This window comes from Cottoperca gobio, chromosome 11 (genome assembly GCF_900634415.1).
Source record: "Cottoperca gobio chromosome 11, fCotGob3.1, whole genome shotgun sequence".
NCBI lineage: Eukaryota > Metazoa > Chordata > Actinopteri > Perciformes > Bovichtidae > Cottoperca > Cottoperca gobio.
In genome coordinates this window covers 5,701,391-5,718,551 of record NC_041365.1, presented here as the reverse complement: position 1 = coordinate 5,718,551, position 17,161 = coordinate 5,701,391, and the positions used below count along the sequence as shown (strand labels likewise).

The window sequence follows — 17,161 nt, the reverse complement described above, 5'->3', positions numbered from 1 at the left end:
CAAACCATCGCTGACTGTGGGAACTTCACACTGGATTTCAAGCAACTTGGATTTTGCTCCTCTCCAGCCTTTCTCCAGACTCTGGCGCCTTGACTTCCAAATTAAATACAAAACTTGCTTTCGTCTGAAAAGAGGACTTTGGACCACTCTGCAACTGTCCAGTGCTTCTTTTCCATAGCCCAAGTCAGACGTGGCTTGACCATGGGAATACGGCTATTGTAGCCCATTTCCCGGACCCGTCTGTGAACAGTGGCTTTTGATACCTGGACTCCAGCTTCAGTCCACTGTCTTTGAAGCTCCCCCAAATTCTGGAAGCGACTCTTCTTCACAATGCTGTTAAGGCTGCGGTCATCTCTCTTGGTTGTGCAGCGTTTCCTGCCACATTTCCCCCTTCCAACAGACTTTTTGTGGATGTGCTTTGAAACTGCACTCTGTGAACAGCTTGCTCTTTGAGACATTTCTTTTTGTGTCTTACCCTCCTGATGGAGGGTGTCAATGATGGTCCTCTGGACAGCAGTCAGATCAGCAGTCTTCCCCATACTTGTGATTTAGTTTACTGAACCAAGCTGAGTGTTTTTCAAGGCTCAGGAAACCCTTGCAGGTGTTTCGAGTTAATTAGACGATTCAAGTGATTCGTTGAACACCCTACTAGTATACTTTTTCATGATATTCTAATATTTAGAGATAGGATATTTGAGTTTTCTTAAGCTGTATGCCATAATCAGCAATATTAAAATAATAAAAGGCTTGCAATATTTCAGTTGATTTGTAATGAATCCAGAATGTATGACATTTTTGTTTTTTTAATTGCATTACAGAAAATAAAGAACTTTATCACAATATTCTAATTTTCTGAGACAGTCCTGTATATCATTGAAGATTTTGGCTATATCGCACAGCCCTATCATTTGCACTTGCTGCTCAACGTTAAGCTTTCCCCTTGATGCTTTTATTGTGAAAGGGCTCACCGGAACCTCTACGTGACTGCTTCGACACGGGTTAGAAGCCAAACGTGGAGGAGAGGATGTGGGTATGCTGACATCTGCAAGCCAGAGGTTTGATTGGAGACGACCGCAGTCAGGGTGACAAACAACGGCCTTAGCAACTTGAAAGAAACTTCGAGACATGTAACTTGTTTTGAAGGTAAAGTCTAACAAGCTACCACCGTTGCTTTCCTCAGACAAATGTGCTTTTGTAACTGTCGTGTACATTATGTTCAAAGTGTAATTGTTGTCGGTAACTTCCTTACTTGTTTACCATTAAATCACACATTTAGTCGCTGCAGTGAGTTGACAACGACGTTAATGCTGACGTAAAACAACAACAACTGGTCGCTATTTGGCCACTAAAAGTTGTTTGTCGTAGATGCATGTTTAAAAAGTTGAGATATGTCACGGCTGTGCTACTTTGTATAATAAATGCGACGTTAATTGAGAGTTTTCGCCCTCTCTGAAGACTGCTAAACAGATAACCCTAACATTGGTTTAATGTGACAGACGAAGAGACCTGTTGCTACAGTGTGTTTTGACTGCCGCTATACTCGTGACATGGACTCACTCTTCTTTTCCTCCTAACACCTGTGAAGATAACATCCTACAGATAAAAGTTAGATCCCTAGACAGCCCGTAGAGGGTCATTAGGCTGACATTTCATTCAATATGGTGGACATTGAGTTTGACTTTTGCTTTCATGTGGAACAATTTTTTGGCATCTGTTCAAGTGAAGCCAGAGAAAATAATGTGTCAAAGCTGCCCTGTTTTTACAGCACATTTTAAGTCTGTTTGAATTTATTTGGATGTGTGTCAGATACGTTGTGATGAAAACATCTCTATCCAGCTTTTACATTAAGCCTGTCATCCCTCATCACAGCCCGGCTCCTTTAAAACAGTTGCTGTCAGTATTGTATACACAGAATGTAAGCAGCAAAGAGATGTTTGTGTTGTGGAGAGGAGTCAGTGACCCTGTCTTATGGGTCTTTTACAAACTGAAAAGGGCCAACTGGTTAGGAGGGAGGGAGGGGGGGGGGGGGGGTTGCTTTGCTGTTTGTGTAACCTGTTCCCACTGGTGCTTGTGGGATATTTGTCCTCCTCTCTTGACTGGGTGATGAGGAAATGAGCCATGTATTGTACAGTATGCTGCTCATTCCACGTGAACCATGGAGAGCACTGGAGTCTCTTTCATGTGCCACGTAGTTTACCTGACATCTTAGAATCAAGTGACTCAAACAGTTTGTTTCTTCTGTAAAAATGTAACCTAAATTGTTGACCTGTCTTTTTACTTGCTCTCTCTTGTTAAAGTCCTGTTAGCGTGACTGGGGTGAACAGATTGCAGCTTGGGAAGCAAATGAAAATCTTATCCCTCGCCCACTTTTTTTTTTGTTTCGTTCCCTCTCAGCCAAAAAGAAGTGGGGCAGGATTTAAGCTGCATTTTATGCCTCTGTCCCCTACGGCTTGTTACAAACGGCTCCCCAGTAAGGCTATCAGATTCAGAGAGAGTGGAAGGTGTGATGAACAGCCAATAAAAGGGTTTTTTGTCTGCCGGCGTCTCCATTTTGTAACCTCAGGACTCCCGAGTCCTTTGGCCAAGGCCCAGGCTGGAGTGAAAGGGCTGTGCTGCCGCCTTGAAGGACTCTCAGTGAATTGAGTTTCCTCTGACTCTGTATCATAGATGTCTCACACAGCACTTTGCACACACTCCTTTTATTTGACAGTGTTTTCTCTATAGATACATAAGGTCACACTGTTCCCAGAATTAACCATTGTTTTACAGAATTAGGAAATCATTGTGCTCTGGTGTGAGGAAGAGAAAACACTGTGTGTTGTGTGTGTTGTTGTGTGTGTGTGTGTGTGCGCTCTTCAGTATTGCTTCTAAGCATGTCTGGCACGGGCTGGCACTGCTGTAAATGGCACCCTGCTCTAATATTAATGCAACACAATTATGTGATTACATTCAGGTCAGTGTCAACACAGCTAAGTGGTCTGTTTTTCCCGCAACCCTCTTTTAAATCCTGCCGTGCTAAACTGATCTGTCTGAGACAAATGTCTAAATTACTGTCTTTGTTTACCTACAAACTCAAATCCTATTTCAAAATGAGGGAAAAAGGGATCCATCCTTGTGCAAATATTCCACCCAGGCTTTTGGCCTGTTTACACTTCCACTCAGTGGAAGGGAATTGAAATCCTAAAATGAGGAACCCTTCTCTGCCTGATTCTTATTCTAATTTTAATTGTACCATACTACATGAAATATATGTAGGCTACTCTTGTATGTGCAGATGTTGCACAAAAGCTGGGAATGCTGTATAACAGGTTGTGTGTTTGAGGAGCTTTGTAAGAGACTGAAAATGTGATATTTTATCTGTAGCTGTTTTTTTAATCGCAATAAATCGCCTCGCTTACAGTATCGCAATATATTGAATCATATTCCCTGTATCGTGATACGTATTCTATCGCCAGATTCTTGCCAACACACAGCCCTTGGTGAAACTCCTCCTCACTGGAGATTACTGTGTGCTGTGTGACTTAAACTGCACCGCTGTAATGAAGTTCACATCTGTCATTGGAGTGCATGCATCACAGACTCAATTTCTTCAGCACACTTTCTGTACTGTAAACCATAATTCAGCTTCTTCCATCTGTGCAATTTGTATTTGATGAGCATCTTAATGCAGCCCTGAGCATGCGATTATATTTATGATGTCGCTGTTGATTACTGCTGGTCTGCTCTATTGGAGCAGTGTCCTCGGGGCATTCGCAAATATAGAGGCTAGTACTGTCTTACTTGGGTGTAACTTCACTTAATTGTGAATGGGTTGTAATCGGCAGAGCTTTGATTAAAGAGTTCAATCTTGTAAATCTCCTCCCGTCAGTGGTACTTGCGTGGTGCCATGGTATAATGTTTCTCTCAATGCCTACACTTTTCCTTCCCTCTGTGTTTTATATTTCTCACATGTTTTATAATAATCTGAATGATCATGTTCTCTTTGTGTTCTTCAGAGGCCTGTGTCCTGTAGAGCACCCCGAAGCTCAGCCAGTCACGGTGCCTTCCTGGGCTTTCCGTCATGAGGGGGCGTTACTCTCGAAAACTTGGTGTGCTGGCCAAGGCTGGTTTGCTGCTCTGGGTGCTGTGGCTGGGCTACCTTCTGTTAGCGCGCACCTCTATCCCCTTTTCTGCCTCTGTAGAGGACCAAGACGAGGGCCACGATGTTATGGCGAGACAGCTATCCTTAGAGGAGGACGGCGCTGTTGGGCAGCTGGCTAGGCCCCTCTACATTAAGCCATCACCAGACAGCAATGCGCCGGGGGAGTGGGGTCGGGTCACACACCTCAACCTCAGCCCTGAGGAAAAGAAACAGGAGCAGGACAGTGTGGAGCGCTATGCTATCAACATCTATGTCAGTGATAAGATTTCCCTCCATCGGCACATCCAGGACCACAGGATGAATGAGTGAGTATAGCAATGCATCCTAGTCAGAAAGTGAGACTAAATTGACTCAATTAGTTTTCTACAAAATCCATAATTCTTCTATTATTGCTATTTAATAGCCACAGATGTTCTAGCCAAAACATATATGTATCTGGCCCTCAAAGCTGCATGGAGCTGATTGCTCTGCTACAATTGTGTTCGGGATACATTTCTCAATAGAGATTAAGTTGAGCTCTTTACTGGGATCAGTTTCCCACTGACAGTTAGAAACAAGGATGGAAGCTCTCGGGATGCATTGCAGGGCTTATTGAAGCTGGTGTAAGCAGCTCCCTGTCTGAATGGATTTATTCCATCCAGAGCTAATGTCTACAGCTGTTCTCAACTCAGCCTTTGTGATGACACACAGAGTATGATGACTTTTATTAATAGTTTCTCCTTCCGCCTTTGCCTTATCGCTTATATCTACTGGCTACCTGTGAAACCCAGTTATGATATTCATCGGTGTGGTGAGAACCACCCTTTGTGTAAAATGCATGTATTTGTTTTAAATTCCCTGGAGTGTCCCAATTATGCATATATTCTCTTTAGCAGTTCTATGATTACATCTAAGGATAATTATTTTTCATTTCTGGCACTAAACATGCCATGCTAAATGATCTAAACTAAAACTACAGACACAGCTAAATGAATCTTGCCCTGGTGAAACTGGAATAAACCATTTTACCAGCGACGCCTGCATATCCAAGGGTAGACTGATAAGATGCTTTGATCTTCTCACTGGGCTGAGTAACTGCCAGGAAGGTTCAAAGTCCAACCCTGTGCTTATATGCAAGGATAGCATTCAAACTAGAGACATCTTTATTAGTCCTCCAGCATAACCACATCTCGGACTAGATTTTTGTGATTTAAAATCGGATTCCGTGCACTGTACAGACGCTTTTATCCCAGTGCATGATGGGTAGTGAGGAATGAGTTGGCAGAGAGGAAGTGGTGTGCAGGTTTGGTGTCATGGAGCTCGTGCTTCTCTGCCTGCCCATAGCATGACGAAGTTGCATGACTCAAGACACAGTGGTGCTCTATGCTATTTTTGCATGAACATATTCCATTCATACTCTTACAGACTTGTGTTGTGGATGATATGCCAGCTAGTTTTACTTAAATAGTGTGAGGAGTACCATGTTGTATATTCACATACATCAGTTAACGGATGGTGAATCAAATCAAAATGAGTTTCCTCCTGGGAGCAGGTTTTGTGATGCTTTGGACTACTCTCTGTTCTCACCATGAAACTGTTGCAACACATTGCTTTTAAAGGAAGGGAAACAGCCTATTTGATTGGCTGTGACTAGTGCTAGGGTGTACTGCATTTGTTCTAACTCCAAATTGCATCCAACAGTGTCATAGATGTGGTTTGAGCCTCTGGCTGCAACATGATCAGAAGTCATTCAGCCTGTGCCAGTGCTTACACTCCCTCAGTGTTGTACGCCACTGGTAGAGCTCTTTGACCTTTCTCATGTTTTCTATCTCATGCCCCCTTTTTGTTCTCATTCCCTCAACTTATCAGTTTACAGCTTTTCATTTAGAATTTCATCCAGCGTTACCCCTGTCCCCTCTCTCTGTTCTGCTCTCTTCGTCTCTGTTTGCTCAAGTTTCTGTGGTTTCTCCCAGAGCACTGCTGTGGTATGTTGCTCACTGGTGTGATACCCTCCCCACCCCCTTCCATATTTCTGCGGCTCTTTATTGTTTTAATGATTTGCCATCTGGATTAAGACCAGATACCTCCTCCTGCTACAATAGTTGCTGAATCAGCTCCGGCCATATGAGAAAATCATTTCTTGCTTGTATGAGTTCCTGTAGGATGCTTTCCTTTAAAAAAGAAAAGAAAAATATATCTACATGTGTACTGTTGTGTATGTCAACTCTGTCTGTCTCTTCCCCCACACCACCCACACACAAAAATACCTCAGATGCCGAAGTAAGAAGTTTGACTACCGGCGATTACCCACAACCTCTGTGATCATAGCCTTCTACAACGAGGCCTGGTCCACCCTGCTGAGGACTATTCACAGTGTCCTGGAGACCACGCCTGCCATCCTGTTGAAAGATATCATCCTCATTGATGACTACAGTGACCGAGGTCTGACACTCTACAATGATTAATAAACCAATGTTTTTGTCTGTAAAAATAAAACCATCAGTAAAAAAAAGTCTTTCAAACTCAGAAAAGAGGACCGACAGCCTTAGCCTAGTTTAATAAAGTGGACAAAACAAACCTTAGTTTTGCTTTGAATTTCTCACTTTCACAGTGTGGAAGACAACCAGTCAAGCACGACTCTGTTATGGAAAAAGATGCTATCAATGGAGCAGTGAATACTAATACATAATGTCTCTATTTTTTAACTTTTTTTTAACGGAACTAGTCCGGACACATTGCTTTAATGATGAGATTGTGATCAGGATTAGCGTTACTTCACGGTGTGCTGAATGTGGTGGGTGTGTGTGTTTGTGTATATATATATATTGTATACTGTTTGTGACAAAATAGTCTCAACTCATTGGTCAACTTACTAGCTTTTCTCCATCAGCTGACTGTGTAGATGATACTACTTCGTCTTAGAAACTGGATATAGGAGTAGCTTGATTTCTGTCCTAATGGAATTAGTATTTGGTCCCAGCTAGTCTAGTCTGTGTGTGTATCGGGAGACATTACATCATAATGATGACTTCAGTGTGCACTGAGCTGCCATGACATCATTTCCTCTCCTCTGACCACCCTGACCAAATGGAATGCTCAACATACCACTCCCCAACCGGAACAGTTACTGCAGGCAGACAGGCAGACAGGCAGACAGGCAGACAGGCAGGCAGACAGGCAGGCAGACAGGCAGGCAGACAGGCAGGCAGACAGACAGGCAGACAGGCAGACAGACAGGCAGGCAGACAGACAGACAGACAGACGCCACTCACCTGATATTGAAGTTAACTTTTAAACGTATTAGTAATTTACTCATCAACATTTTTAACTTATTGATTGTGGTTAAACCAATATGTTTTATGTTAACATTGAATCAAATTACTCAACTTACGTGATAAATGTGTAATTATTATTAAAAAGCTAGTACTTCCAAAACTGCAGAGCATTATAACTCCACTCTGCAGCATAACACACTTTATAATTCACTGATTTGGCAGTAGTTGTGTATCTCTCAGCTTTTTGAGGTACTTGTACTTTCCTTGAGTATTTCCATTTCCTGCTACTTTATACTTCTACTCCACTACAATTCAGATGCACTTACCGTACTTTTTACTCCATTATGTTTATTTGACAGCTTTAGTTACTTTGCAGATTCAAATTTAGATTAACACAAAATATAATCATCAAATCATTTGTCATGTCTTATTACAGGTTTACTGAGCCCTTGGTCAATTTCACAAGTTTGAAAGCAGGGTATTTACTTCTAACAGAGTATTTCTACACGAGTATTTCTACACATGGTAATGATGATTATGTGTGTGTTTGTTTTGAAAAATAGGCTACCTGAAATCCCAACTGGCTGAATACATCAGTAAAGTGGAGCGTGTGCGGCTCATCCGCACCAACAAAAGGGAGGGTCTGGTCCGGGCGCGTCTCATTGGTGCCACTTATGCTACGGGTGAAGTACTGACATTCCTTGATTGCCACTGTGAGTGTGTCCCTGGCTGGATTGAGCCTCTGCTTGAAAGGTGGGTTGTTCACTAAATATTTGTAGGATCTCAACCTGACCTACAAATTAAAACTCAAATACTAAACCAATATTGTATCTCTCTCTCCCTGCACGTTATTGGCCATGCGTTGTGTTTAGGATTGGTCAAAATGCCAGTACCATTGTGTGCCCTGTGATCGACACCATTGACTGGAACACCTTTGAGTTTTACATGCAAACGGATGAGCCGATGATCGGAGGTTTCGACTGGAGACTCACCTTTCAGTGGCACTCGGTCCCCGAAGTGGAACGCAAGAGGCGCAAGTCTCGGATTGACCCCATCAGGTGACAGTATGATACTTCATGAGGTCTACTCTCATGGGAGATCACTTTTATCAGATTGGCGCGTCCCAGTGTAGCGCTCTGCTCTCAAAAATGTAATACACCTCTCGCTGCTAATTTGTACGTGTTATATTACTGTATTACTTACTTTCTATATTTCCACTCCTATTACACCCTGAGAATGTTTAACTGATCTTTAAAACTTCTGGATCAAGCCCGTACTGAAAACAGGTGGTGTATCCCAATCCTCCTTTCAGTTTCGTCACGCCCATAATAACGTAAACTCTCGTACAATACATAACAATCTATTAACTTTAAGTTCACGCTGCCTCACGTTGAAGCTGACTTTTATAAAGAAACTTCACACAAAACCTTTTTCGGAGGAAAGAGTTTAAAGTCTGTGATGCCTGATTTGCACTGTACAGGATGTGGGCAGGATTATTACTATTTGAGGTATAGTTACCCTTTAAAGGCTTCTTTTAATTGAGTAATTGAGTCTTTAAATTAGTTATTTTTGTGTATGGAGGTGTGAACGTTGGATTGAAAATGACTATTCTCTTATTTTCACTGTTTCTACCAGGTCTCCAACAATGGCAGGTGGATTGTTTGCTGTGAGCAGGGCCTACTTTGAGCATCTGGGCACATATGATATGGGCATGGAGGTGTGGGGAGGAGAAAACCTGGAGCTCTCCTTCAGGGTGAGTTCAGTTCTCCTTCAGTGACCACACAGTCACTACTTTACCATCACGATGCCACTTAGCAACATGAGACCAGAGCACGGCTTTTGAAAATGTTGAGAAAGGGTGATTCATCTCATTTGCTTTGTTAGCAAAACCTCCTACTCACAGACAGAACATCCATTAGCTCAGAGTGTTTGTTACTGTGATAAAGAGCAGGCGGACACATTAATGAGGTTGATTGGCATTTTATTTCCAAAGAGAATCTTCTTTTTCATAGTGTGTATGCCACTGTTCCCTTTTTGATTCATCCATCTGACAGCTGACGATCAGTGGGTAGTCGGTGTGAGAGGGACACGTGTCAGTGTCAGATCGCAGTCAGTAACGACATCTGAAACTGCGCCCTGATATTGGCTGATACCTTGTTGTGACGTTGGTGTCGCTTTTCACTTGTTTGCGTCACTCAAATTGGCCCAGATTTGAGTCTCTGTGTGTGTTTGGAGCAGGAGCATGCAAAGGTAGGAAACTTAAATAGTTTGTGCATGATTTATAGTGTGTATGTGCTTTACGGGTGAAGACGGATGGGCTTGTTCCCCTGAGTGATGTGTTATGCATTTTTTTTTTTTTTGCCATACATAATTTATGTTTAGTGAATTGGTTTTCAAACCTGTGCTAAAAAAAAAAAAAAAAAAAATAGTGTGAAGTAAAATGATTGAGAATAAGATGGAAGGGACTGTCATGTGATGGCTTTGGATATATGATAATGATTGTGCCTTGTGTGATTGGAACATAGCTCAGCTGAATATTGAGAACAACCAGGTTAACAACCTTTCATTAGTTTTAAGGGTGTTTTTTTTTTTTGTTCATGCTGGAATATCAAGCAAATGTATAACCATACATCCAAAATGTTTTCAAATGCATGACTCAGGGATTGAATATGTATGAAGTTTGAAGGTAAAGAGCTGTGTTTGTCATTCAGAGAGAACTTCTAGCATTGCATCAGTCGCCACAATCAACGCCCATCAAGCAGACCTGTTGCAAATGACTCTTGTCAAATAAATAATTACCTGGCAGGTTATTATTGCCAAGTCATAAACACACGCGTAGTACATTTGAGTGCCAAAGTTCACCAGTTGTAACACATCCTTTCAACTCACGGTAAACAATAGATAATGTGCTACCTAGTTAATGATCACCAGATCTGTGTAACTGCTGATTCTCTATCATAATATGTCAACATCTACATCATGCTAAGGGTTTCCATGTGGTAAGATCAATGCGTACAGTATACGCTGCTAGCCATTAGCATGACATCCATATATTTAATCTTGTAGTGGGAATATGAATATTAACTGCGTACAAGGGTTTGGTAAACCTACCTCTGGGAGATTATTAACAACGATAAAGAACTTGTTTTCCAGGTTATGAGGTTAAAGAAGATCTCTTATATGGTATGCCATGTGTTTGACCTCCTCAGGTGTGGCAGTGCGGGGGCAGCCTGGAGATTCACCCCTGCTCTCATGTAGGCCATGTGTTCCCTAAGAAGGCCCCTTATGCACGGCCCAACTTCCTCCAGAATACCGTACGAGCTGCAGAGGTTTGGATGGACTCTTATAAACAACACTTCTACAACAGGAATCCCCCGGCCAAAAAGGTAGGACAGTTACAAATTAGAGGAAGCAAGTTTTTATACAGTCTGTCTAGCTAGAAATACTCTGAATCGTAAAATAGATGATCTCGGTGCTAAACTCTGTATTTCTACAGGCTTGTTCTTCACTCAACTGCTAAACTGAAGCCTTGCAACACCATGTTAATACAGCTAACCTTCAATGTTGGATTTAGATGTTTTATATGATGTGATTCACCTCTCTAGGTGTCAACATATGATGAAACGCTGTCTGTCTGACTGTGTCAGGCGTGTGCACGAGTGTGCGTGCGATACATATGCCGTGTGCCTCTCAGGTTCTGAGTATTGGGCACCATCAAAAATTCATGTATCTCAGTTTCGCCTATCTGATAGAAGTACATTATTAATGTCGGGGATCTTTGATCAAACAATAAATTACCTGGTCAGGGGGAGATTGAACACAGCACTGCCAGATCATCAGCTCCGAGTATATTATGCTGCTGTCATAAAATGTTAACAGACTGCAGAGGATGAACTAGTTTTGTGTATCCGTGAGAGCCTGTAGTTGCATTCCACTCAGGCAGTTAAAAGTTGTACATTGTCTGTTTGCTCTGGACTTTGAAAGGTAAGTTAACAACCTCAGCAAACACAGCTATCTGATATACGTATATTACATGCAACCAATCAGGCCATTTACTTTCCGGGTCCTCTCACAGATGTCAATATTTACCTTTATGGCGTCACTGTTTAGTTTTAGCTGCTTCAAAGACGAGTCAAAGAGTGGAGATGAGGTGATGTCGTTACACGTGTCTTTAATTAAGTTTGGCATTCCAGTGAAAGAGGACTTATTCATTGTGTGTTTACTTTCCAGGAGACCTATGGGGATATCTCAGAGCGGCTGCTGCTGAGGGAGAGGCTGAAATGCAACAGCTTTGACTGGTATTTGAAGAATATCTACCCTGAACTACATATACCTGAGGACAGGGGGGGCTGGCATGGGGCTGTGAGTGTCTGCCTCCGTATCTGTATTGCATTATTTGTCCTGTCACAATCAAAGTGCAGCACTTATCGCAGATCTTGGTCTGACTTAGCACCAGACGTAGTTACTGAAGTCAGAAAGAAATGGCATTGCAATTGTCTTTCCCTTTTTTTTAAATTCCATTTATTTGGAGTGAAACGGGGGGGTTAGGCTGGCGGGAAAGTTCTGTTGAAAGTGAGACGGCTGGACTAAGACAAGCAGAGGCTTTGAATCCCATTTGGACTGGGCTCTATAACATAACAATCCAGACACCTGGCGGGGTGTTCCATTTTCAAATGCTTTGCACGTAATTCTCGGTTGGGTTTTTAAAATGATTACATTTCAGCTACAGCGATGTAACAATTGTGTCTGAAGGAAAAAAAGTAAAATCTCTAAAGGATTTCTTAGGCCTTAAAAAGATAGTTTGGCATTTTTGTAGTGGGGTGTTATGAGGTACTTCTCCATAGTGGGTATTACGTACAGTAGATGGTGGTCGGCAGTCCCTGAGTATAATACGTTTTACTGCTGCCCCCATCCACAGCAGTACATTACTTTGCTTCTGTGCCGTAACTCCTGTCTGCTTCTCCAAACTGAAGGCAGACGCCAGATGATACACGGACTAGAAGTACCTCATAGAACCCCACTTCAAAAAACGATCCCACTAACATCCACAAATCCACCACCTTGCCATGCAACACTTCAAGAGCTGTGAAGTCACATGTTAGGGCGAGGGCATTGCTCGCGCATGTGGAATGGTATTACTAACTAAGAAGTGTAGAGGTAAAACACATTGGCAGTTTGATAAGAAAGCATCAGTAAAAGAAATGGATGTATTTCAAGCAACTTTACGTCTGACAAGCCTCTAAAGAAATACAACAAACAAGAGAAACTTCTATCAGGAATCAATAAAGCGTTCACATTTTTTTATTGATAGTTATTGTTCTCCTCCTGCCAGGTGCGCAGCTCAGGGATACACTCAGAATGTCTGGACTACAACTCCCCAGAGCACAATCCCACAGGTGCCCACATTTCTCTGTTTGGCTGCCACGGCCAGGGAGGCAACCAGGTACATCACACATTTCACACCTCGTTTATTCTGTTTTTCTTCCTCCCTCTCGTGCACGTATTCCCTCTTGTCACAATCTCACAACCTCTCTTGGCCCAGTGGGAGATGTATCTTGAAATGTCAACCCTTTCTGCTAACCCCTAAAAAGAGCTGCCACAGTTGATTTACAACAGAAAATTGCTCTCTGCCGGTGTGTCCAGCATGACTTGAATTTAATGAAGGGAAAAACTAAGTTTGGAATTGCATGCACCTACACCCAACAATATTGTGCAATTGAATCACAGGTACTTTTAAACTGAATGCCTGCCAACTGCAGTGATGGCCGGTTTAGCAACCAGCAGGTTGTTTGTCTGTGAAGATGTATATTTAATGTTGGAGTCAGACAACAGGCAGGGCTCCTTTCGATATCTCTGATTACCCCACTGATGCACCGCATCAGGTGTCCCCAGTCACAGAAAGCACCATGTGTGACTGAAAATCAATGTTTGTATGTCTCCCCACTGAAACAAAAACCTTGAAGGGCCCTTCACCGCCTTCCCTCCTGCCCCTCCTTCTCTGGCACACATAAGAACCACGTTTCATTTCAAAGATACATGAGCCTCGTCAGCACAGTGAATGGCACAGCCTGGGTAAATAAGTTTGAAGCTAGACACAGGGGCCCCCGAGTAAGTCCTTTATTACAAACTACCATTATTGGGCCTAATGCACCTGAAAGATGTATGAGATGTTAAGAGAAGGATGGGGAAGTATGAAGATTGATTACCTGACCCTCTGTTTAATGGGTAGCCCAGGCAGTGTTGCATCCTTTTTCTCTATGGGCCAGAATGTTGAATTGACACCAGAGACAGGAGAGTTGGATTCGTGTTCACGTCTGTACTGAGACCCCTTGAGACACACACACACACACACACACACACACACACACACACACACACACACACACACACACACACACACACACACACACACACACACACACACACACACACACACACACACACACACACACATGCAATGGTGGCCTAGCCAGGACTTGATGCCACAGCAGCGGAAAAGAGGAAAACCTTGTGTAATCCTAGTAGGAAAAAGCAAGCCTAACTGCACTATAGTGCTTGTTGAAAGGCTTTCTTAATAAAGAAGAGAGGTTAAGGTAGAACGAGAGATGTACCAAAACAATTAGAAAGCAGGCAGAGCAGGGTTTTACTCTGTCACTGCTGTTTTTACAGTTGGGTTTCTTTCCAAAGTAGTTTCCATTCTATTATTCATGCCGTATATACAGAATAACCAGCTCTTTCTTCTGCTGCAGTACTTTGAATACACATCTCAAAAAGAGATCCGTTTCAACTCGGTGACAGAGCTGTGTGCTGAGGTACTCGAGGGACAGACTTCAATCAGTATGAGACATTGCGTTGGTGACAAGGAGCCCAAACCTCCCAGTGTCACCTGGGACTTCAGAAAGGTAGGGCTTCACACATAAGTACACCCCAAGTACCCATTGGTCCACACCTCTAATCTAAACTTTCTCCTTAAAACCTCTCAGGACGGGACCATCGTCCACCTTCAATCAGACATGTGTTTGACCGCCTACCACACACCAGAGGGCCGCTCAGACGCCCAGATGACGCGATGTACCCCCGGGGACAACAATCAGCAGTGGAAGTTTGAGTGGTACGAAGGATAGAAAGTAGCAGAGAACCTCAAGTGACCTTCTTTACCATAGTGCAATTACTACAGTGGATGTCTTCTCGCCATGACTGCTCTCCATTTGAATGGCAATGGCGAGCAAATGAAAGGTGGTGAAACAGTCACTTGGCGCCAATGAATCACCTAATTCAGAGCTTTTGTACCCATGTGAATGACTGAATGACGGAATGCACAGCGCGGCAGAGTGAATGAGAATGGCAAGCCGAGGTTTATTTGGACTTTTTAAGGAGACCGGCTGAACTCGAGACTTTTAGACTTTTACTTTTGTGTTGCTTTCATCCAAGTGCCTCTGCAACCAAAGTGGAGTCCAGTGCACATCTGAAGTGTCGTTACTTTCATGTATTCTTTCATCTAATGAGACAACTTGAAAGCAGCGAAACTCATTGGACTGTCCAGAGAATGAATAAGTGCCTCTCAGCAACATTGAAGCATTTCCTAGAAAATGTCATGCAAACATCATGCTGCACTACAGAAAGTTACCGTGATGTGCAATTAATAAGAATTATTGTTGTTAAATCTTAATGCCTGTTTGTTGAGTTGTCAGAAAAAGAAAAAGAAAACGGGCCAGGAATGTAAGGTCCTGCAGCACTTTGCCCCAAACCAGCTACTTCCTAACATGCTCCATCATGTGAGAGGGAAACAGGGAGAGAGCGCCGCGGTCATACTAGACTGCTTCTTAATTCTATCTTGTGTCTGTGGAGCCAGTTTCACGGTAGAATGGTGCCTGAACAAGACTTGAAGCATTCATTAAGCATTTGTACTAAGTGCAATTCGCCCCCGGGGGCTAAGTGAGTTGACAGGTATGTTGTAATCTATTCTTCTCTTTTGTGTAAAATGAAGAACCCCCGTTGGTTGTCATCCTTAAAGACCTTGTTTGTGCCGAAATTAAATGTGCCAGCTGATGTCTAATGTATTTCGAAATGTGTTTAAATGCTAAAAGCTAAAACAACACTGGCCTGATGCACTTCATCTTATTTAGACACAAAATGGCTTAAAGGGAGCGCCTGTTTGATTTAATCCTTCATCTTGGCAGTGCCAGACTGATTTGTTGAGACTCCAGTGTGTAAACTGTACTTGAAGCAGCATCATAAAACACTCCTGTTGGTGTTTCTACTGAGATTCAATGACTACGAGTGTAACTGTTGTTGAAATGTTTGTAGACTTGCAGCTGTATTTGCCGAAGACTGCTTATTGCTGAGCAATGTTTGGCATCCGTGGTCCTTTTTGAACTTGTGAATATGAGATATTCACACTGGTCGATGGATACAGTCGGTAAACATGTACAGCAAGAGGACTCCTGTTTTGTGTTACCTTTGTAAATAATGTTTGGTTTAAGAGACCAGAGTGGGACAGTGCTGTCGTAAAGCACCTTTTTTAAAACTACTGAAAATGCAAAAGGGATGGCGGTGATGATTACTTGATATGAAGATGAGGGTGATTGAAATGGGATGGATGGGTCAATGGTGTTTAAAGCTGTTGGGATGATTGAAAGAATAAATAAAAAAAAACTAACCACAGATGAACATTGTCATTTTCTGTGTGTGTGTGTGTGTGTGTGTCAGTATTCACAGTCATTTGGCACCATCTACTGGTAGGAAAGCAAATTACACTGAGTACTAATGGCAGGCCATAGTTCCTATACTGACCACAGGGTCAAGGTCAGGAGAGGAATTTAAATAGTTGATGTTGGAAATCACTTCGACTGTTAATTTACATTCATGTTTTAGCTAACCTGTATATTTTTAATATACATGGAGTAAGTAACAGTGTACATCAATGCAGCAAATATTGCTAATCAAGCCATTTTAAATCATAAAATTATATGTTTTTTCTATCCAGGAACTCATTTAAAGATAAATTAATGATACTGTAAATCATGAATGTTTTACTCTTTTTGAGGAAGTGTATCTTCCTCTTCTGTTAGAGGTGAGCGCTGTGAGCAATAGTCTCTTTACAACCCCAAGTGTTGAGGTGAGAGAGTGGGAAGTAGGAAAAATAGGAACTTATTCAGAGGAGTGAAGCTAGTTGAGGCCAAAGATAGGACTACAGAGGAAGGATACAAGTTTATAATGATTTATTCAGGAACAACTGTTTGTTTTGATTTTGCTGCAGACGAGCTAAAACGCACTGCACAGATCTGTATTTATTCTATAAATAGTATTTGTGCTAATTATTGACTACTGTAGTCTCTTGATGCTGCTGCAGGCGTCCTTGTGTGACCTGCTGCATAAAGTTAATCTTCACCATATCCCCCAGCACTAGATTTTCTCTGACCTAACATAATATAAAAGTGGTTGTACTTCATCTCATGCACATCCATTGAAGCGTTTCATTGCTTAATGACAGCTTGGCTATAGAAATATAGAAATACAAGTCATATTTTGAAAATATGTGGTCTTTCAGTCCTGATGCCTTAAATGAATAAAGGATTAATGTATTTGTTGTGGGTTGTTTTTTAGTCCATGCCAGACATACTGTAGTAGGATACCTGCTTGTAGTGGAGTAACAACAGAAAGGATCACATCTTAGCCCAGAGGTGCATATGCAGTTCACCATTGTTTCATTTTCCCATATATCTGCACTAAATATCTGTTGCATGGAAAATGTTATCCATCATCC

General features: G+C 42.2%; 1 protein-coding gene across 1 annotated transcript; it reads left to right on the top strand.

Annotated features, from left to right (window-relative positions):
• The first annotated feature begins 978 nt into the window (after nucleotides 1-978).
• On the top strand, nucleotides 979-16,059 carry poc1bl (POC1 centriolar protein homolog B (Chlamydomonas), like). Its single transcript, XM_029443501.1, has 11 exons — nucleotides 979-1,143; nucleotides 3,996-4,446; nucleotides 6,393-6,562; nucleotides 7,959-8,148; nucleotides 8,268-8,453; nucleotides 9,031-9,148; nucleotides 10,605-10,781; nucleotides 11,626-11,757; nucleotides 12,728-12,838; nucleotides 14,145-14,297; nucleotides 14,379-16,059. The coding sequence occupies exons 2-11, from the start codon at nucleotides 4,061-4,063 to the stop codon at nucleotides 14,517-14,519; spliced, it is 1,764 nt and encodes a 587-aa protein (XP_029299361.1). The 5' UTR covers nucleotides 979-1,143; nucleotides 3,996-4,060; the 3' UTR covers nucleotides 14,520-16,059.
• Nucleotides 16,060-17,161: the final 1,102 nt, after the last annotated feature.

Excerpts from the sequence above, each read along its gene's own strand:
- poc1bl (XM_029443501.1), top strand. The coding sequence starts at position 4,061 with ATGAGGGGGCGTTACTCTCGAAAACTTGGTGTGCTGGCCAAGGCTGGT. Across the intron at positions 8,149-8,267 it reads ATTGAGCCTCTGCTTGAAAG|GATTGGTCAAAATGCCAGTA; the intron begins GTGGGTTGTTCA and ends CGTTGTGTTTAG. Across the intron at positions 10,782-11,625 it reads GGAATCCCCCGGCCAAAAAG|GAGACCTATGGGGATATCTC; the intron begins GTAGGACAGTTA and ends TTTACTTTCCAG.